Source organism: Loxodonta africana, chromosome 24 (assembly GCF_030014295.1).
Source record: "Loxodonta africana isolate mLoxAfr1 chromosome 24, mLoxAfr1.hap2, whole genome shotgun sequence".
NCBI lineage: Eukaryota > Metazoa > Chordata > Mammalia > Proboscidea > Elephantidae > Loxodonta > Loxodonta africana.
Window position 1 is genome coordinate 288565 of NC_087365.1, and position 23321 is coordinate 311885.

The 23321-nt window shown below is 45.8% G+C and overlaps 1 protein-coding gene across 12 annotated transcripts in view; it reads left to right on the forward strand.

Annotated features, from left to right (window-relative positions):
* The window catches only part of NINL (ninein like), a 245308-nt gene that overhangs the window by 143418 nt on the left and 78569 nt on the right, over positions 1-23321 (forward strand). For 7 of the 12 annotated variants that reach the window (XR_002786145.2, XR_002786144.2, XR_010319179.1 and 4 more), the window contains 5 exons: positions 9228-9418; positions 10223-10375; positions 15010-15180; positions 18985-19121; positions 23022-23162. Coding sequence is in view for 9 of the 12 variants with exons in the window: in XM_064275676.1 (XP_064131746.1) it covers positions 9228-9418; positions 10223-10375; positions 15010-15180; positions 18985-19121; positions 23022-23162 (793 nt within the window). In the remaining 3 variants the exon portion in view is untranslated. The other 5 variants (XM_023549930.2, XM_023549933.2, XM_023549932.2 and 2 more) reach the window with 4 other exon arrangements.

Genomic DNA, 23321 nt, shown 5'->3' on the forward strand with positions numbered 1-23321 from the left:
ATTCAGATGATTAGCAATAAAATTACAGAATTAAACAACTCAATAGAAAGTCAGAGGAGCAGAATAGAGCAAGTGGAAGGCAGAATTTGTGAACTTGAAGATACAGCACTTGCCACCAATATATTTGAAGAAAAATCAGATAAAAGAATTTAAAAAGTGAAGAAAACTTATGAATCATGTGGGACTCTATCAAGAGAAATAACCTATGAGTAATTGGAGTTTCAGAACAGGGAGGGATAACAGAAAATACAGAGAGAATTGTTGAAGATTTGTTGGCAGAAAATTTCCCTTGATATCATGAAAGATGACAAGATATCTATCCAAGCTTCTCATTGAACTCCATATAAGGTAGATTTTAAAAGAAAGTCACCAAGACATACTTGCCAAAACCAAAGGTAAGGAGAGAATTTTACGAGCAGTTTTGGATAAACAAAAGGTCACCTACCAAGGAGAGTCAGTAAGAATAAGCTCGGACTACTCAGCAGAAACCATGCACACAAGAAGGCAATGGGATGAGTTATATAAAGCATTGATGGAAAAAATTGGTAGGATAAGAATCATATATCCAGCAAAACTCTCTCAAATATGAAGATGAAATTAGGACATTTCCAGATAAACAGAAGTTTAGGGAATTCGTAAAAACCAAATCAAAACTACAAGAAATACTAAAGGGAGTTCTTTGGTTAGAAAATCAATAATATCAGATATCAACCCAAGACTAGAACACTGGGCAGAGCAATCAGAAGTCAACCCAGAAAGGGAAATCACAAAAATAAACCAAGATAAAAAAACACTCAAAATAGGGAAACAGCGATGTTATTATGTAAAAGAAGACAACATTAAAACAATAAAGAGGGACTAAGAAATTTTTTTTTTTTTTTAGGAAATGTAGTCATAGATCTTCCGTATGGAGAGGAAGACAAGGTGATACAAAGAAATAAAAGTTAGGTTTAAATTTAGAAAAGTAGGGGTAAATAATAAGATAACTACGAAGGAGACAAACTATCCTACACATTGAAATAAAATACAAGAAAAAAATAGAGACTCAGCAGAAACAAAATCAACAACAAATACGAGGAAAGGTGAATACATAAAGATAATCAGCACCTAAAATCAAGTGGGAGAAAGAAACTGTGCACAACACACAGAAAAAGCCATCGGAATGATGCCAGTAAATTCACACTTGTCCATAATTACGCTGTGTGTAAATGACCTAAATGCGTCACTAAAGAGACAGAGAGTGGCAGAATGGATTACAAAACACGATCCATCCGTATGCTGCCTGCAAGACACACGCCTTAGACTTAGAGACACAAACAAACTAAAACTCAAAGGATGGAAGAAGATATATCAAGCAAACAACAATCAAAAAAGAGCAGGAGTGGCAATATTAATTTCTGACAAAATAGACTTTAAAGTTAAATCCATCATAAAGGATAAGGAAGGACACTATATAATGATTAAAGGGACAGTATGCCAAGAGGGTATAACCATTTTAAATATTTATGCACCCAATGAAAGGGTTGCAGGATACATAAAATAAACTCTATCAGCATTGAAAAGTGAGAAAGACAGCTCTACGATTATAGTAGTAGACCTCAACACACCACTTTTGGTGAAAGACAGGACATCCAGAAAGAAGCTCAATAAAGACACGGAAGATCTAAATGCCACAGTCAACCAACTTGACCTCGTAGACGTATACAGAACACTCCACCCAACAGCAACCAAGTAGACTTTCTTTTCTAGTGCACATGGAACATTCTCTAGAATAGACCACATATTAGGTCATAAAGCAAGCCTTAGCAGAATTCAAACATTGAAATATTACAAAGCATCTTCTCTGACCATAAAGCCATAAAAGTGGAAATCAATAAAAGAAAAAGCAGGGAAAAGAAATCAAACACTTGGAAACTGAACAATACCCTGCTCAGAAAAGACTGGATTATAGAAGACATTAAGGATGGAATAAAGAAATTCATAGAATCCAGAGAGTGAAAACACTAACCATCAGAACCTTTGGGACACAGCAAAAGCAGTGGTCAGAGGTCAATTTATATCAGTAAATCTGCACCTGGCAGATTTGAACTGCCGACCTTTCGGTTAGCAGTGGTAGCACTTAAGCCCTACGCCACCAGAGTTCCCAAGCAGTGGGATGCAGACCCCAAATTCTTGTAAAAAGACCAAACTTAATGGTCTGACTGAGACTAGAAGCACCCCGAAGGGCATGGTCCCCAGACCTTCTGTTAGCCCAAGACAGGAACCATTCCCAAAGCCAACTCTTCAGACAGGGATTGGACTGGACAGTGGGATAGAAAAGATACTGGTGAAGAGTGGGCTTCTTGGATCAAGAAGACCCATGAGCCTATGTTGTCATCTCCCGTCTGGAGGGGAGATGAGAGGGCAGAGGGGGCCGGAAGCTGACTGAATGGACTTGAAAATGGAGAGAGGAGGGAAGGAGCGGGCTGTCTTATTAGGGGGAGAGCAATTAGGAGTATATAGCAAAGTGTATGTAAATTTTTGTATGAGAGACTGACTTGATTTGTAAACTTTCACTTAAAGCACAATTGAAAAAAAAAAAGAAAAAAAATCCTAGAACAGATGAACCTGGAAGACATGTTGAACGAAATAAGTCAATCATTAAAAAAAAAAACAATATTGTATGTTCTCACGTTTATAAAATGGAAGGAATAGGTAAATATACAGAAACTAATGTTCATTTGTGGTTACTATCTAAGGGGTTCACCCCTCAGATAGTAAAAACTTGTTATTTTTGGTGATGGGAAAGGGAACAGCTTGACAAAGGTAAACAATGTCACTAAAAAGTACATAAGTACATAAGAAAAAAAGACCTTTGTTAATTCCTATGGCATAAATAATTTTGAAACAACCAAAAAATCTACATGCAAGCATGTATGTTTGTATATGAATATCTGTATATGTGTATATATGTAGGTGTATGCATGTGCATGTAGTATGCTTGTAGGCATATATATTCATATGTATAATAAAGCACATGGGTACAGCTCCTGATACTTCTTAGACATCACCTAACACTTCGTGGGATTGGATTTCTGGGTTTGAAGGATTAAGACCATAGTCTCGTGGGACATCTTGGCCAGTTGGCATAGTACAGTTCATAAAGTTATGTTCTACATCCTAGTTTAGTGAGCAGCATCTGGGGTCTTAAAAGCTTACAAGCACCCACCTAAGGTGCAGTTATTGGTCTCTGCTCATCTGGAGCAAGAGAGAAAGAAGGAAACCAAAGACTCAAAGAAGAAGCTAGTCTACAGGACAAATAGTCTACAGGAACCATGACCTCATATACGCTGAGACCAGAAGAACTAGATGGTACCTGGCTACTGCTACCAACCATTCTAATCAGGACCACAATAGATAGACCTTGAAAGAAAGAGAGAAAATTATGAAACAGAACCTTAAATCCTAAAAAGTAAAAAAAAAAAAAAAAACAACCTACTGGACTGCTTGAGACTGGAGGACTCCCTGAGACTATTGCCCTGAGATACTCTTCAAACCTTGAATCAAAACTAACCCCTGAGGCCACCTTGTAGCTAAATAACAAACCCGTTCAAAAATAATGAATACCACTCTTAAGTACTGTGCTCCTTTAAAAAAGCACCTGTATGAGACCAAACAGTCAACAATTACTTTAAAACAAACATAAGAATGTAAGGGAGATTAATGGAAATGAAACAACCAGAGTGGAAATAATAATATTTAAGCATTGTGAAGAATGTAACCAACATCACTGGATAACTTGTGTCGAAATTGTTGAATGTAAACCTAAACTATGTAAACCTTCTTTGAAAACACAATAAAATATTATTTAAAAACAAGAACAATAGCAACAACAAAAAGAAATGTACCTTATCTATTGATGTCCCCTTATGGACACCCCCAACATTGTTCTTCTCCCACAGTTTTTCCCCTGGTTAAGCAACAGAAGCATCAGTAAGCCAGCTGGCTGAAGAAGGAAGATTATCAAAACCTGAAGCCACTGATGAGTCTTAGAACCTCAAACAGACCAAGGCCTCCTGGTATTCTTGCCAAAAAAAACAAAGTTGAACTTGAATCCAAACTAGCCTTTGATGCTCAGACTTTGGGTTTGCGAGGAAATATTGGGGATAGAGCAACAAGTTAAATGACACTATGAGGAAGCCAACAGATAAATCCTGAACCTAGGACATTCTACAGAACAACTGATCCAATTTCTTAAACAAAGCAGTGCCTGTAGGTGGGGTAGGGCAGGAGAGATGTTCTCCATTAAAGGACCAAAGAGAAATAACAACTATACTCTTGAGGGCTTTGTGTGGATACTGAGTCAAACAAACCACTGTACAAAGACATTTTGAAACAGTGGGAAAATTATTGTTGATGTTTAGGTGTGGTAATGGGTGGTGGTATGTTAAAAAGAAAAAAAAGCCCATTATTTTTTAGAAATACGTACTAAATACATAGGGGTAAAATTACGAGATAGCTGAGGTTTGCTTTCACATACGTAAGCAACAACTAAAGGGGTAGATGAAGGTAGTGTGGCAGTGTCTTCATCATCACTGAGCTGAGTGCCTGTGCACATGGGCTCACACTTTTCTTTCTGTTTTGGATAGGTTTGAAAAGTTTCTAAAAATTAATTTAAAAAAACTAGCCTTTTCCAAAAGCTTATCAGTAGTTACCAGGAGCTAGGGGAAGGGCTGTTAGGAGTTATAGCTGAAGGAATAGTGAGTTTTTTTTGTTGTTATTAGGTGCCATTGAGTCGGTTCCGACTGATAGCGTCCCCATGCACGACAGAACAAAACACTGCCTGGTCCTGTGCCATCCCTGTGATCGTTGTTACGCTTGAGCCCATTGTTGCAATCGCTGTGTCAGTTCATCTCCTGGATGATCTTCCTCTTTTTCACTGGCCCTCTACTTTAACAAGTATGACGTCCTTCTGCAGGACTGGTCTTTCCTGATAACATATCCAAAGTATGTGAAATGGAGTCTCGTCATCCTCACTTATTCTGGGTGTACTTCTTCCAGGACAGATTTGTTCATTCTTTTGACAGTCCAATATTCTTCGCCAACACCATAATTCAAAGGCATCAGTTCTTCTTCAGTCTTCCTTATTCATTGTCCAGCTTTTGCATTCATATGAGGCAATTGAAAACACCATCCCTAGAGTCACTCACACCTTGGTCCTTAAAGTGACGTCTTTGCTTTTTAACACTTTCAAGAGGTCTTTTGCAACAGATTTGCCCGATGCAATGCAATGTTTTCTCTGTTTATCGTGATGTTGCTTATTGGTCCAGTTGCGAGGATTTTTGTTTTCTTTATGTTGAGATGCAATCCATACTGAAGGCTGTGGTATTTGATCATCAGTAAGTGCTTTAAGTCCTTTTCACTTTCAGCCAGCAAGGTTGTGTCATCTGCATAACAAAGGTTGTTAATGAGTCTTCCTCCAATCTTGATGCCCCATTCTTGTTCATATAGCCCAGCTTCTTGGATTATTCGCTCTGCATATAGATTAAGTATGGTGAAAGGATACAACCCTGACACACACCTTTCCTGCTTTAAACCATGCAGTAACCCCTTGTTCTATTCAAACAACTGCCACTTGACCTATATACAGATTCCTCACGAGCACAATTAAATGTTCTGGAATTCCCATTCTTTGTAATGTTATCCATAATTTGTTATGATCCACACAGTCGAATGCCTTTGCATAGTCAGTAAAACACAGGTAAACATCTTTCTTCTGTGCTCTGCTTTCCGCAGGAACCATCAGATATCAGCAATGATATCCCTGGTTCTAAGTCCTCTTCTGAATCTGGCTTGAATTTCTGGCAGTTCACTATTGATGTACTGCTGCAACCACTTTTGAATGATCTTCAGCAAAATTTTACCTGAGTGTGATACTAATGATATTGTTCTATAATTTCCACATTCAGTTGGATCACCTTTCTTGGGAATAGGCATAAATATGGATCTCTTCCAGTCAGTCGTCCAGGAAGCTGTCTTCCATATTTCTTGGCATAGACGAGTGAGCACCTCCAGCGCTGCATCTGTTTGTTGAAACATTTCAGTTGATATTCCATCAATTCCTGGAGCCTTGTTTTTCGCCAATCCTTCAGTGCAGCTTGGACTTCTTCCTTCAGGACCATCTGTTCTTGATCATATGCCACTCCTGAAATGATTAAACATCGACCAATTCTTTTTGGTACAGTGACTCTGTATTCCTCCTATATTGTTTTGATGCTTCCCATGTTGTTTAATATTTTGCTCATAAAATCCTTCACTATTGCAACTCGAGGCTTGAGTTTTTTCTTCAGTTCTTTCAGCTTGAGAAATGCCAAGCGTGGCCTTCCCTTTTGGTTTTCTAATCCCAGCTCTTTGCGCATGTCATTATACTACTCTGTTTTCTCGAGCTGTCCTTTCCATTCGCTTTAGCTACTTGACATTCAAGAGCAAGTTTCAGAATCTCTTCTGACATCCACTTTGGTTTTTTCTTTCTTTCCTGTCTTTTTAATGACCTTGCTTTCTTCGTGTGCGATGTCTTTGATGCTGTGGTGGATTTAATTGTGTCCCCCTAGTCAGCTTGGCGAGGTCATGATTCCCTTGAATGATTGTCTACCATTTTATCTTCTGGTGTGATTGCCCTGTGTGTTGTAAATCCTGTCACTGCGATGTAATAAGATGCATTGGTGGCAGTCATACTGATGAGGTCTACAAGATTAGGTAGTGTCTTAAGCCAATCTCTTTTGAGATATAAAAGAGAGAGGTGAGCAGAGAGACACGGGGACCTCATACCACCAAGAAAGCAGCGCTGGGAGCAGACCTCATCCTTTGGACCTGAGGTTCCTGCTGAGATGCTCTCAGACCACGGGAAGACCGATGCATCGCAGAACCTATCTCCAGAGCCGACAGAGAGAGAAAGCCTCTCCTGGAGCGGACTCCCTGAATTTGGACTTGTAGCCCACTCAACTGTGAGGGAATAAATTTCTCTTTGTTAAAGCCATCCACTTGGGGTATTTCTATTACAGCAGCACTAGGTGACCAAAACAGATGTCATTCTGCAACTCATCTGGTCTTTAGTCATTAGTGCTCAGTGCATGAAATCTGTTCTTGAGATGGTCTCCAAATTCAGGTGGGATATACTCAAGGTCATAATTTGGCTGTTGTGGACTTGTACTTATTTTCTTCAGCTTCACCTTGAACTTCCGTATGAGCAATTGATGGTCTGTTCTGCAGTCAGCCCCTGGCCTTGTTCTGACTGATGATATTGAGCTTTTCCATAGTCTCTTTCCACAGATGTAGTCGATTTGATTCTCGTGTATTCTGTCTGGCAAGGTCCATATGTATAGTTGCTGTTTATGTTGTTGTAAAAGGTATTTGCAATGAATAGGTCACTGGTCTTGCAAAATTCTATCATTCGATCTCTGGCATTGTTTCTGTCATCAAGGCTGTATTTTCCCACTACTGATTCTTCTTCGTTTCCAACTTTTGCATTCCAATTACCAGTAATTATCAATGCATCCTGACTGCATGTTCGATGAATTTTAGACTGCAGAAGTTGGTAAAAATCTTCAATTTCCTTCTTCATCTTCGGCCTTAGTGGTTGGTGCATGAATTTGAAAAATAGTTTTGAGTTTCTGTTTAGGGCGATGAAAAACATTCATAAATGGACGGTGGTGATGGTAGCACAACACAGTAACTGTAATCAATGCCACTGAATTGTACACTTAAAATGATTGAAATGGCAAACATTTTGTTATATTTATTTTACCGCAATAAAATTTTTGAAAAAGTAAATAGAGATAAAATTTAAAAAATGAAAGATAAGACCTGAAAGTAATACCATTACTGAATATTTTGATCAATGATTCAATGATCAAAAGAGGGGAGATGCTGACCAGAATTTAAGGTTCTTATGGACTCCAGACTTTCTGAAGCTGTGAAGACTACAGAAACCCCTGAAAGTGTTGACCTGAGGATGGTCTTTAAAAATTAAACCAAAAATATCCTGAAGTTTCTTAAAACCAAACAGTAGTTTAGCTTAAGTATAACAAATGTCTGCCTTGAGCCTTATGCTCTTTTAAGAACTATATGGGATCAAATTGACAATGGTAACTCAAAAGTTTGGATAGGGATCTTAGGGGGCAGGGAGTTAATGGAGGAGGGACAACTCAGAAAGAGAGGGTGAGAATGGTTGCACGATTCAAAGAATGTCACTGGATTGTATGTGTACAAACTGTTGAACTGGTGTATATTCTGCTGTGTATATTCTCAACAACAAAGTAAAATAAACCTTCTTGAAAAATCCAAAAGGAAGCCTAAATCCTAGCGTGAGGAGTCAACCTTTTTGGTCTGTAATTTGAGAAACTGAAGCCCAGGGAGGTGAAGTGTCTTACTGAAGGTACCCCAGCCATGTGGTGTATCCAGAACCAAAGGTGTGTCCCCCGCCCCACGAACCCATTGGCCCACATTGGGCCCTGGCTGCCTCTCCTTACTGCCTTGCTCCCTCCCTGTGCAGCCCTGGGCTGTTTGTCAAGGATTCATAACTTCCTGCAATGTGAGCTTTAAGAAATCTTAATGAGAGAAGTACGTCTTCCTCCAGCCCGGCACACAAGGCCTTTCCCGACCTCCAGCCTCTGTGGGTTATCTGATCTCTCAGACCCCACCCAGTCTGCTGCAGAGTATAGTTACATCCCTGCCACACGCCTGTCCCCACAGCCCTGCCTGTGGAGACTCCCTTGTGGATGGGCAAACTTGGTTCATGACATCAAAGCCTTAGGCAGGACACACACTTAGTTAATGCTGGCTCATCATGCAGTAATCAATCAGGGTTCAAAACCGCAAAAAAAAAAAAAATTTTTTTTTTAATGACTACGATTAATAGAGCCCTGTTGTATGTACTTTTAGTGGTCTGACTTAGTAATATCTGTTTTTGTGTTACCTTCAGAAAAACGCTTTCCCCATGGAATCCTCTCTCCCCCAACATTTTATTATGAAAATGAGGAAAGTTGAAAGAATTTTATAGTGAACACTGTGAATTTTCAAAGCTCATAGTAAAGTCAGTTATGAGTCCGTCCACCGTTGTCCAATTACGTATCTGTCCATCCCTCTGTCCAGTTGTTAGTCCGTCATGTTTCAGAGTGCCTCGCTGGCATCTGAACACACCCCCCAACACTTCCACCTGGCGCTGTTTAACTGTGCTCCCTTTGTTTCAGGCCAACTGCGAGCCTGGAGTCCCAAGGTTTTGGGGAGTCCTCAGGAGCTCAGCAGCCCCACCTTTGACACACCTCAGAGCCAGGCCCAGGTCATCTGGGAAGAGCTTGGTGTTGGCAGCAGTGGCTACCTCAGTGCGCAAGAGCTGGCAGTGGTCTGCCAGAGCATCGGGTTGCAACGACTTGAGAAAGAGGTGAGATAGAGCCTGGGACAGACCTGCCCCAACCACTGTTCTCTGAAATGATCAGAATTTGATGTTGGGTCTAAAAAGCCTCTTCACCCTTCAGACACTGATTCAGCCATATCACCTGCCCATTTAAAACCCTGGGGTGGCTCCAAGCCTTCTGCCAAAAAGAAACCTCAGGCTGCATCGTAATAGCCTCTCACCACACAGGCTCCACCAAGCCCTTGCTGCCCTTGGGTGTGCCAGGCACTCTTAGACGCCATCACTCACAGTCACCCCTCTGCCTGGAATACTTTGCCCTGTCTGCCTGGCTGAATTGTACCACCAGCCAAATACGGCCTCTTCTGAGCCTGCTTTCACTCCCCAGCAGATGGGAGCAGAGGCAGAAGTGGGTGGTGGTATGTGGGAGTCCTCATTCTCACTGATGCTGTCTCAGCCTTGGCCGCTCGCGTACCTGTGACCTACTGGAGCTGGCCTGGGCTGTGTGTGTGCATCCTCTTGCCAGCATTCTTCAAGTTTCCGGCCCCAGTAGACAAGTTCAGGTGGCTCAGCTACTCACAGTGGGATGGGAACGCACAGGGCAGCGGCGATTTCCCATGAGAGAGGGGAGGCGTGTGGGAAACACAGCCAGGTGTGACCTAGGCAGTTTTGAGTTTGGATAAGGAGCAGCAAGCAGCCCTTGTTGTGTGTTTAAACCAGAGGGGAGGGAGCGCGGAAGGCCTGGCAGTGCCAGCGGGTGTGAGCTGCCTATTGGTGGAGCCCCTGAGCCAAGCAAAGCGTCTGTCCTGATCCAGGTGTGGGGCTTTTGTTCAGGAACTAGAGGACCTGTTTAAGAAACTGGATCGAGATGGAGATGGCAAAGTGAGTCTTGCGGAATTCCAGCTTGGCCTGTTCAGTCATGGACCCGCTTCACTTCCGGAATCTTCCACTCCCATCCAACTGAGCAGGCCTTGGCCTGATTTCCAGGTAAAATGTGACAATGAGACCCTGAGCCACAGCAGTAACTGCTCTCATTCTGGGGCTGCAGCTGATAACCTTCCGCGTCTTTGACAAGCCTGACCCCTTTCCGTGTCTCCTGAGTGAGTTGTCCAGGACTTCGACAGGGGTGTGTACTCACCTGTGTAACTGACGGGCATGTCACTGAGGTTCTGGAATCATACAGACCTCCCTAGCTGCGTGTCATTGAATGAGTTGCTTACTATCTCTGAGCCTCAGGGTCCTCATCTGTAAAATGGGGCAGTCAGGATTCCCGCCTCACAGGTGTTCTATGAGGATCACATGATACAAGGCAGTGTCTGGAGCATGACAACTCAGTACGTGTTTCTCAGCTGTGAGATACACAAAGTTCCAGCAAGGAAAGCCCCCTCTCTTTCCATGTTGTGATGGAGCAAAAGAGCAGTGTCACAGAGGACCCTGTGGCCTCTCCTGAGGGCAGCCCTTCAGGGCTGTGTTCCTTAGCCGTCTTCTCTCCATCCTGTATGCCTGAACTTTATGTCTTGAAGAAGTGCCAGGTCTCTGTGCAGTTTGCGGTGAGCAGATTTTAGGCCATTTTCTAAGTTACAACTTTGTTGAGTGACTGCTGACTTAGCGTGTGGTTTCTCTCCCTGCCTAGACGGAACAGCTTCCTTCTCCCACTGCAGAGCAGGCTGCTCTAAGGAGTTCTTGCCTTCCTCATGGGGATGGGCTGGCTCCATGTTTTGTGGGAGGTGATATGGGACCAGAGTGTTATTCTCCACCAAGTGGCAGGTACCTCTGAGAATGTAAGTTTCTGAATCTAAAGTCAACAAGAATGGAGGAAGAAGACACTCAGAAACATTGAGGCACGGCGTCAGGCCATATAAGGTCTGACAGATGAGGTCACAAAGTTCACAATATGGGCCCACTGTATCACTGCTTGGTGTTCATTCGGGGCCCTCGGCCTCCTCTGAGGCTGAAGCAGCCCTGTCCCCATTGGCATCGATTTGTCTAGTAGGCCAGCAGGAGCACTGAGCTACTGGGGGGACGTGGCTGGCACTGTGCCCAGGAGCAAGAAGGCAGCTGGTGCCCTAGAGACCTCCCTGGACGGATGCCCTCTGTGGCCAGAGGCAAGTCTGTGGTGAGGAGCCCAGAAGGGAGACATGGCTTCCTCAAGGTGCCCATGTCGAGGAGTTTGTGTGCCAGTACTGGGCTCAACTTGTGGACCAAAACTTGGGGTGGAGATAGGCTTCTAGTCTTTGTGGACCACAGTGAGATGATAGGGAGTCTTCTGTTGGGGCTGAGAGCTGGGGCAGATGCAGGAACATGGGCAGACCATGTCCAGTGCTGTAGGTGAGATGGCTTTGCAGTACACCCTGGCTAGGTGGGGCAGAGGTGTTGCCAACGGCCACTATGGAGTGGGGACCTCAAAGTGGACCATGCCTTATGTCCCGAGGAGTCAGCAGCTTCTCCAGGCATTGGCTCTGATGGGGAGGACAGTGATCCAGTGCCACCTCCCAGCCGATGGCCTTGAGCCCTAGCAGCCTCACCTCTGAGCATGCAAGGTCCTGCAACCTCAAATGCCCCTGCAGTGCAGGTCCTCCCGGCACAGCGGCTTGACCCATCATCCTGTCGTCACAGCCAGCTGCTCTCCCTGTTACACACACATACAAGACCTGTATACACACCCCCACTGTATGCTCCACCTAGATTGTATGCACACACTCCCATTATGCATACCCACTGCACACACTGTGTACACACACACCGACTGTAGACACACATACCTGTACACATCTACTGCATACACACACCTACTTTGTATACACATCCACACACACAATATACATACGCACACCCACTGCAGACAACCACCCACACTATAGACATACTGCTCACCACACCTGTACATACACTTTCACCGTGCACACACACCCACTGTATACACACGTGGCATACACACTCACATCATACAGACAAACACACACTGTCACACCCACTGCACGTGCCGTTATACACACACACCCTAGACATACTGTATATACCCCACACTATACATGCAAACTGTACATTCACACATGGGAGACACACACACACACACTTTGTGTGCACATATATATGCTAACCCCACTGTATACACACACACTATATGCATGCACGCAATGTATACACACACATACACTCTGTATACACACACGCTGAGCCCACTGTATACACACACAGTATATACGCACACTGTGTATACACACACACACACACACACACTAAACCCACTGTATGGCCACACTGTATACACACACACTAAACCCACTGTATACACACAAAGTGTATACACACACACTCTGTATACGCGCACTGTATACCTACTGTATACACACATGATATACACACTATACACACACACCATACCTACATAGTGCACACATGTATACACCCACACACTAAACCCAGTGTATACACACATAGCATACACACATACACGTACACTCTATACGTGCACAGCAAACACACACACACACAATAAATTCACTGTATACACACACAGTATGCACACATACACTTTGTACACACGGTATACACACATTCTATATACACACAGTATGCACACGCATACAACCTGTACACGCACATACACACAAAACACCTAGCATATTCACACACATGTACTCTGTATACACACACTCTACACACACAATATATACACACTGTACATACACAGTATATACACACATATGCTCTATACATACACAGTATATATACACACATGTATACTCTGTATATACTTACGTACACTCTGTAATACACTAAACCCACTGCATACACACACACACACACGATACACAACACGTTTGGGACATATAAAGCCAGGTTGGGGAGTGGACAGGTTCCAACTTTTAGTCTTTGGAGCACTGAGGTCCTGCCCTTCTCTGACGCCTATCACCTGAGAACCGCCTGTCTGCGTGGCCACTTGGGGGCAGAAGCTGGAGGGATTCTAGGGGGGCAGAGTGTCCTGCATTGCTGTGAGGTGGGGGTTGCCGTGTCCTGTATGTGTGTAGCTCCACATTTTGGCTCAAGGGCATGAGACTGGACCCTGCCAAGTGGCATGGCTGTGTTAGCACACAGGATGCCCAGACACAAGCCCCAGATGGAGATGACACCAGAAGCAGGTGGACCCGGTGGTAGGGGAGCCCCTATGACCCAGCACAACAGCCCCTTCTGGGTCTCACAGTCCTCAGAGGAAACAGATAGGAGAACCATAAGAGTTACAGGTACGTTTGAGTATCTGAGCTTCTCTGTGGGTGGCCATGGGTAAGTCTTGAGCATTCTTTAGCCACCCTGTCCCCACCTATAAACGGGGTAAGATTTCTGCTTTGTAGGCTTGTATAGTTAAAAAAAAAAAATTTTTTTTTTTTTTATTTATAGTTAGCACATAAAGCACCCAGCACAGCCCAGTAAGCTCTCAGTAAGTACTCATTCCTTCAGTAGAGAGGTGGTGACTCAGCTGAGGACAAGCCAAACATGGTCTCTGCCCCCTGGGGTGAAGCCCGACTTCAGAAGTACAGTACTGGGGGAGAGAAGGTGCTCAGGTAGAGAAGGTGCTCAGGGCAGGCCTGGGGGTCACTGGAGAAGAAACCAGAGTGAGTCAGGGATGAGCCAGTAGGGTCAAGGGGAGCGTGGTTCAGACTGCAGAGGTGGGCTTGCAGTGTTTGAGTAATAGCAAGGAATCCCCGGATCTGGAGCCCAGAGAGCAAGGGGTACAAGAGGAGATGAGCTCGGGGTAGTTGAGCCAGGCACAGAGGGTCCCAGATCTGGAGCCCAGCTAGTGAGAGGTAAGGGGGAAGCCAGGAAGGCTGAGCAGGCTGTGACAAGGTAGGTTTTGCATAAGTGTGGTGGGAGCCTTGGAGGCTTGGAGCAGAGGTTGCGTCGCCTGAAGGGAGGGAGGACACTCATCCTTACTCTCTGGAGTTCCAGATAGCACATATTTATTGTGAATGACTCTGGGGCAGAAAAGAAAAGGAAAATCTTCCTTGCTCCTGTGGATTGATACAGTACCTGAGCCCCGCAGGTCAGCTTTTTGATTGAGAGAACTTTTACCTTCATCTTAAAACTCCCCTAGGCTGCTTAGCTGAGAGCAACGTGCTTCGGCATTCTCAGCAGTGTGCAATTTCACAGATAGAGATGTCTGGGACACCCCACTCTGCTTTTGGAACCCCTCAAGGGTTTCCTGACAATGGCAGACACCTTCTCAGGCCCTTCCTCAGTGAGGCCCTCCATACCCCGTTTCCTCAGTGAGGCCCTCCATACCCTGTTCCTAAGTCAGAGGAAAGATTGGCACAGACCAACTAGCTGGGGTCCGGACAGAGGCCTGTGTGGTAGTACCGCCTTCCGGTCCCAGAGCAGCCCCGGCACTGCACCCACAGAAGTGTGCATGCTTTGGTGAACCATGTCACTGTGACCAGCCCTCTTACCTTGTCCAGGACGTGGAGATAGCAGTAACCCTGTGAGGCTGTCCTTGTTAGGCCTCTGTGGGCAGCAGGTGCGAAGTGCAGGCCTGTGTGGTGGGAGACGTGAGAAATAAACAGACGTGCCCAGGGCTTCAGCAGACACATGAGCTCAGGAGCGCCTTCTCTGTCCTTGGCGTGCAGGCTGTGGAGGAAAGTGGGTGCCGGACCACCACAACCTCGTCCCTCGTGTCCATCTGCTCAGGCCTGCGCCTCTTCTCCAGCATCGACGATGGCACTGGGTTTGCATCTCCCAAGCAGGTCGTCACTCTGTGGGCCCAGGAGGGGATTCAGAATGGCAAGGAGATCTTACAGGTTTGGAAATGGATGTCCATGGCTGGCCCCATGGGTGGGTTGGCAGGGGTGGGGGTCCGGGAGGGCACTGCCTCTGCTCTCTGGCTCCTTTCCTCCTGCCACAGCAGAGAATCGCACGTAGGGAAGTTAGTGGCAAATTTTTTTTTTCTATTAAAATATAGGAAATTTTAATTTAAAAAGATAATACATAAAATACAGAGGAAACTGCAGCCTGAAAAAAACACATTTGAGGGTAGGTCTCCGTGTCTTAGATCTTCCCCCCAGTGCCATGTCAACCTGTGAGACTGTTCACTAGGATGAGGGCAGTCACTGTTGCAGGTGTGTGGCGTCACAGTCAGAGAGAAGTATGTGCATTTTCATTCAGTTAGTGACTGGTATCCAGTGAGCTTGAATTCCGCCAAGTGCCCCCTGCCCAACTGTGCCCCTGGCCCCCACCAGCCCCTTCCCCTATCTGCCGGGGGGGCCTCCTCCCCGCGTTCCTCCACGGTGTCCCAGAGCTGGCCCAGGAGGCCGTCCTCAGACAGGGCAGGTTTCTTTATGGGGTCTCATTTTGTCCTCAGGGCAGGTTTCTTTATGGGGTCTCCTTTCTCCCAGGGACCCAGAGAAAGTCCCGTACTTGGAATGATCACTGCTCTGGGGTGGTAGTCAGGTGTGGACTGGCCCAGGCCCACAGGAGGGGGCACCTTGAGAGGAGTCGTGGAGAGCTACAGTGGCCAAACCCCAGGCTACTCGCTCACCAGGGCCAGGACAGGAGCTAGTCCTTCCCTGAAAGTATATTCATTATTTTCATTTCCAAATTTCCCTTCCCATTGTAAAACACTGTATAGGAATATAGAGAATGAAAGAGAAAGCCTCTCCCCTTCTGCCCTGCCCCGTTCCCCCTGGCTGCCCTGCAGAGTGGTCTCCTTGCAGATAGAATAAATGTGTATTTATACATACCTTTTTTTTTTTTTTTTTTGCAAAATTGCTCATACTGTATAGCATGTTAATTTACGTGATGTTTTCCTGTTGTTCGACATACATGCATATGTATGTTTTTCCTGTAATAAATCCTCATACTGTTTCTGTAGGATAGATTCCTGAAAGTGATATATATTTTAATTCTTGATAAGTTCTGTCAAGTTGCCTCCAAAAATGTTCCTATTAGTACAGACATCAGTACACAAAGGAGCCCAAAGTCAGCCTTTAAACCAGTGTGGCTGATCCTTGGATGGAGACCTTCCGGGACCTAATTTCACATCTCAGAATCCCAGACAGCCAGCAACTGGGCAGGGCCTGGACCCCAGAGCCAGGCCTGACACGTCTCAGGCTTGTCCTGAAAGCACCTCTGAAAACTGCACACTGCGGGGAAATTGCAAAGAGGAAAGGTGCCCGCACTTGGGAGGTCCTCTCTGAAAGCTTGCTCCCGACTCACAGGCATTTAGAGGTGCACTGGGTGCCTTGTCTCATCCTTGTTTCTCACATTGCAGGATTTACGTTTTTATTGCTTTCTTAATAGTAGGGAGTGTTTTCATCTCTATAGAAATTTGTAATTTACTAGTTGCTTTCAGGTTTTGGTTTTGACGAGATTTTCATATTCCATTTACTGAAAACAGAGTTCTGTTTATTGAACTCCTCTCAGGCACCCTAGTCCCATGCAAGAAGCTTTCAGTGTGTGACTTCACTTCATGCTTAGGACAGCCCTGTAAGGTGTTACAGCTCTGCCTTTTTACAAGCCAGGAGGCTGAGATTCAGCCGGGGTTTTAGGACCGCCCTGTAAGGTGTTACAGCTCCCACTTTACAAGCTGTGAGACTGAGGCTCAGCCGGGGAGGATGAGCAGGCAATCAGTGAATCAGGCAGGACCCTTTCTGTGTATACTCTTGATAATTACTTAACTGGCCGTCCAAGGCCACTGGCCTCTCCCAGAGCAGTGAGGCTGTGTGCTGAAGAAGGCCTCTCCCAGGGAAGGAAACACCCAGCCCATGGCATGTGCATGTCCTGGTATCTCATAACCAGCTTCTCCTGACCTCCAACCATTGTAGTTGCACTTTTTACCTGTGCTCGAGACAGTGGCCGAGATAGCACCGTTCATTCTGGAGCTGCTCTGTGAGGAGAGCCTGTGTTGGGTATCCACCACTTCTAACAGATGGTTGCACAGCGGACATCCACTGTTTCACATACTTGCAGTGGCCGGGAATTAGGGAGGGTTCAGCTGGGTGGAGCCTCTCAGGAGCTTTCAGTCAGATGTTAGCCAGTGCTGTTGTCATCTCAAGGTCCAACTGGGGCTGAGGATTAGCTTCCAAGGTGGCTCCTTCACGTGGCAGGTAAGGTGATATTTGCTTCAGGATTTTCTGTGGGGCTGCTTGAGTATCGCCCCAGCATGGTGACTGGCTCTTGGAGTTAAGCAGAAGCTGCATGTCTTTTATGACCGAGGCTGGAAGTCCCAATGCGTTATTTCCTCAGTATTCTAGTGGTCGTATAGGTCAGCACTCCTCAGAGCGGCATGGGAGTACACAAGACGTGAATACCCGCAGGCGAGGCCCACCGGAGCCATCTTGGAGGCTGGCCTTCTCACACCCCATGGTTGTTTTCGGTGACTCCCTTCTTGATCAGAATTTGTTGGTGTGACTTGTTTCAGTTGTGTCTTTTCAGCCTATCAAGTGGTATTATTGCTGGGAAGTTTACGTTTGTGTAATATCAGCTTTAACTTCCCAGACTGCTCCATGTACATCACCCTTAATGTCATTTCTCTTTAGAAGCAGCTTGGGAAGTAGGGGAAGCAGCAGAAAATTCACATCCTCATTTTGTAGATTAAAAAAGGAAGCGTATATGGTTCTGACGTGTGATCTGGGAACGTTGTAGCACACTCTCTTGCAGACTTGGATGTGTGTGTCTCCTGCCTCTGGACTTAACATAACTGTTCAGAGTGAGAAGTAGTGGTCAAGAATACTCTAAAAAAGCAAATGTGGCAAAATAGTAATGACTGGTCATTTGAGCTGAAGGGCATATGGGTGTTCATTGTTCTGTTGTTTGCATATGTGTGCTAAGATGCACATAACGTATTCTTTTTTTTTAAGCTTATTTTTCAAAATTCTGAGGGAGAAAGAAGGTTTCACTCTGGAACACTTTTGGCTATGGCTCATTTTCCTCTCTGATACATCATTTTTTTACCAACAGAATCACAGATCTGTACATACGTTTCATTGAGATATGAAATAGGTGTCAGAATTGATTACATATGTCACATGTCAGGAATTTCTTTTCGGATTCATTTACCTTGAAATGGCAAAAACCCAGCTCAAAATAGCTTAAGCAGAAAGGAGAATGTTAGTGGCCCACCTTGGTGGGCAGCTGGGGGAGCTGACGCAGGCGCCGCTAGGTCTAAATGCCCAGGTCAGAACTCTCTTCCGGATCTCCTCTGCTTGCTTCTCTGGTGGCCTTAGCCTCAGGTAAAGTCTCCTCCTTGGATTTCCACAAGGCTCACGCAGTCTTTATAACAATTGATTTCAGAGGAGCGAAAAGGACCTTTCTCCTCTGTCTCTCTGTTAATCCCCATGAAGTACTCTACGTGCCCCTCCTAGTATGTCCCTCGGGCAGGCACAGTGAGACCCCTCCCTCATTGAGAGCCCCACCAGAGTTCCTGGAAGTTAGAGTGGGGAGGGGGTCCTCCCAAGAGGAAGAAACATGGGCTGGCTAGAAAGCTACAGGCGCCCCATGATAGGAAACTGGATTGGGGTGCGGGGACTGTCCCTTGTGGAGCCAGGATGTGTCTGTTTAGAGAAGTAAACTCATTTTACCTGCCCCTCGGGGTTTCTTATTTCTAGAACCTTGACTTCAGTGTGGATGAGGAGGTGGACCTTCTGGAGCTGTCCTGGGCTTTCGACAATGAGCTCATGATGGTCACTGGTGTCACTCAGCAAGCAGCCCTGGCCTCCTACCGACAGGAGCTGACCTACCTCCAGTAAGAGGTCTTGAAGGCTTACGGCGGGCACTGGGTGGCGCACTGGCCAGGCCGGCCTCTGGGGAATCCAGGACTGACAGGACCTGGGCTGTCTCCTTGCCTGCCCCTTTCACCCCCAAATAGCCAGTCCTGGTGGGGGTGAGGGGAGGACTCCATAGCCAGCCCTTGAGGTGGGACAAGGAAAGGGGTCCCTGGTATAGCGAGAGGGACATTTGCCTGGTCTGAACAGGACCTAAGGAGTGACTGACCTGTCCAGGCTGCCTTCTTGGGTTTTTATTGACACAGAATTTTTGGGTTACCTAGTCTTCCTGCATATTTGGTGAGAAGCTTAGAAAACTGTATCTCAGGTCCTCACCTAATCCCTTTATCAAGATCCCAAACAGCAGGATCCAAACTTGAAACTTACCCAGCTGATGCTGTGCTTCCTAATGCAGAGGTTGAAGCCTTTTGTGGCTGGAAAGTGTCCTGAACATCAGCCAGCAGAGCCCCCAGGCTGGAGTCACCTGGCTGGAGTCACCTGGCTGGAGTCACCTGGCTGGAGCCACTTGGCTGGAGCCCCCAGGCTGGAGCCATCTGGCTGGAGCCCCCAGGCTGGAGCCACCTGGCTGGAGCCCCCAGGCTGGAGTCCCCTGGCTAGACCCCCCAGGCTGGATCCACCTGGCTGGACCCCCCAGGCTGGAGTCCCCTGGCTAGACCCCCCAGGCTGGAGGCACCTGGCTGGACCCCCCAGGCTGGAGCCACCTAGCTGGAGCCCCCTGGCTGGACCCCCCAGGCTGGAGCCACCTGGCTGAAGCCCCCAGGCTAGAGCCACCTGGCTGGAGCCCCCTGTCTGGAACCACCTGGCTGGCACAAAGATGCTTCTCAGATGTTGCCACCGAGGGCAAGGCAGCAGGTGGGCCAGGAGTCCCGTGTTCCACTTCAGCGGAGCTCTGCCTTGACTCAGCTGGTTATTTTATGTGTCAGTCTCAATGACAGATGTCCATAGGTTTATGTTATTATTAATAGCAATACTAATAATGGCAATTATTTGTTGAGCACTTGCCTTGCTCAGGCAATGTGCCTGCCTTTGTCTTTGTTAATTCGGGCAAACCCTTAAGTAGGTTCTATTATTAGCATTCTTTATAGACAGGGAAACTGAGGCATAGAGAGATTGAGTAACTTGGCCAAGGCACCCTTTTGATCACTCTGTTGTATTGGAGTAAATCCTGATGTCAATTAGGACAAAATTAATATGCAGCTAAAGAAGTTAGTATTACAATGACATGTGCAAAGAGCTGGAGATAGAAAACCAAAAAGAAAGAACACGCTTCGTGTTTCTCAAGCTAAAAGAACTGAAGAAAAAATTCAAGCCTCGAGTTACAATAGTGAAGGATTCTATGGGGAAAATATTAAATGACGCAGGAAGCATCAAAAGAAGATTGAAGGAATACACAGAGTCATTATACCAAAAAAGAATTAGTCAATGTTCAGCCATTTCAAGATGTAGCATATGATTAGAAACCGATGGTGCTGAGGGAGGAAGTCCAAGCTGCAATGAAGGCATTGGTGAAGAACAAGGCTCTAGGAATTGACAGAATATCAATTGAGATGTTTCAACAAACGGATGCAGTGCGAGTGCTTGCCTGTCTATGCCAAGAAATATGGAAGACAGCTTCCTGGCCAACTGACTGAAAGATATCCATATTTATGCATGTTCCCAAGAAAGGCGATCCACCCGAACGCAGAAATTATCAAGCAATATAATTAATATCACACACAAGCAAAATTTTGCTGAAGATCATTCAAAACTGGCTGCAGCAGTATATCAACAGGGAACTGCCAGAAATTCAGGCCAGTTTCAGAAGAGGACGTAGATCCAGGGATATCATTGCTGATGTCAGATGGATCCTGGCTGAAAACAGAGAATACCAGAAGGATGTTTACCTGTGTTTTATTGACAATGCAAAGGCATTCGACTGTGTGAATCATAACAAATTATGGATAACATTGCAAAAAATGGGAATTCCAGAACACTTAATTGTGCTCGTGAGGAACCTTTACATAGATCAAGAGGCAGTTGTTCCGACAGAACAAGGGGATACTGCATAGCTTAGAGTCAGGAGAGGTGTGCGTCAGAGTTGTATTCTTTCATCGTACCTATTCAACCTGTATGCTGAGCAAATAATCTGAGAAGCTGGACTGTATGAAGAAGAACGGGGCATCAGGATTGGCAGAAGACTCATTAACAACCTGGGTTAGTCAGATGACACAACCTTGCTTGCTGAAAGTAAGAGGACTTAGAACACTTATGAAGATCAAGGACCACAGCCTTCATTATGGATTACACCTCAATACAAAGAAAACAAAAATCCTCACAACTGGACCAATAAGCCACAACATGATAAACAGAGAAAAGATTGAAGTTGTCAAGGCTTTTATTTTACTTGGATGCACAATCAACAGCCATGGAAGCAGCAGTCAAGAAATCAAAAGACGCATTGCATCGGGTAAATCTGCTGCAAAGGACCTCTTTAAAGTGTTGAAAAGCAAAGATGTCACCTTGAAGACTAAGGTGCGCCTGACCCAAGCCATGGTATTTTCAGTCACATAATATGCATATGAAAGCTGGACAATGAATAAGGAAGACCGAAGAAGAGTTGACACCTTTGAATTGTGGTGTTGGCGAAGAATGTTGAATATACCATGGACTGCCAAAAGGATGGACAAATCTATCTTGGACGAAGTACAGCCAGAATACTCCTTAGAAGCAAGAATGATGAGACTGTGTCTTACATACTTTGGACAGGTTGTCAGGAGGGATCAGTCCCTGGAGAAGGACATCATGCTTGGCAGAGTACAGGGTCAGTGGAAAAGAGGAAGACCCTCAACGAGATGGATTGACACAGTGGCTGCAACAATGAGCTCAAGCATAACAAGGATTGAAAGGATGGCCGTGTTGCGTTCTGTGGTACGTAGGGTCTCAATGAGTTGGAACCAACTCGATGGCACCTAACAAAGAAGTTAGACTCTTCAGAATCTCAGCCAGTGCAACATGGTGTCACTGATCCTTCAGAGCATTTCCCTGAGTGTGGCCTTCATGAGAACACTGTCTTAGGTGCTAAGTTATTCAGAAGCAACAGAAGTAATGACACCGATCCTAAAGACTGCTGTCTTCTTAGGTACTGGTAGATGACCTTCTGACCTCAGGTAGCTCTGCAGATGGAACGAGAGAATGATTGTGCCCAAGTTTTTACCTTTGCCTTGGGAGGGTGGAAGGGAGAAAAAGCTCCTCATTGCTCCTTTGGTGGGAGAAACATTCCCCAGAGTAGTGGGTGCCCCAAGGCTATTTGCACAGAATCTTGGCCATGGCCTGGGGTGGCCACACACACGAATTGCCTTTGGATCTGAGTGACTCATCTGCACTCATTTGGATCCCAGGCTGCTCCTGTGGCAAGGCTGTGACCGGGCAGGGCAGGCAGCCTCCTTCTCCCTTCACACATCTAATTCCGGACTAGGTGCTGGGAATATAAGGAGCCCACTGCCTGGCTGGAGTCAAGAGGGCGCACGGGTAAATGGTCACATGTTCTGGGGCTGTCTGGAGGTATGGCACACTGCCAGGGCTCTAGGGTCAGGTTTCCTGGATTCAGAATCTTAGAAACTTTTCTTGGCAAGTCATTTAACTTCTCTCTCAGCATACACATTTGTAAAATGGACACAATTATAGAACCTGCCTTCGAAGGTGATTGGAGGTCACATGAGGCTCTGAGACTATGCTAGCCCACATTCAGCACTGTTCGTGCCGGCCTTTTTATCACTTATGCAGACCCAGAGCTATGAGGCCTGCAACAGGGTGTGTGCTTTTGTGGTGGGCCAGCCTGTCGGTGGTATCTGCATTTGACAATGTCTCCTTCCTGTGGGCAGAGGGCAAATGGAACAGATGGTGAAGGAGCGAGACAAGGCGAGGCAGGACCTGGAGAAGGCCGAGAAGAGGAACCTGGAGTTTGTGACAGAGATGGACGACTGCCACTCCGCCATGGAACAGCTCGCTGAGCGGAAGATCAAGTAGGTCCCACTGGTGCACAGTTCCTGGGGCCAGAGCCTGGTTTGGTAGAGCCAGCAACTGTCCCCCACCTGGTACCTCTAGCTCTGACTAGAGGGCAAGTGAAGACACGTGGCTACCGGAGTGGCAGAGCTATAGTTCATGACCACTTTCTGGTTAGT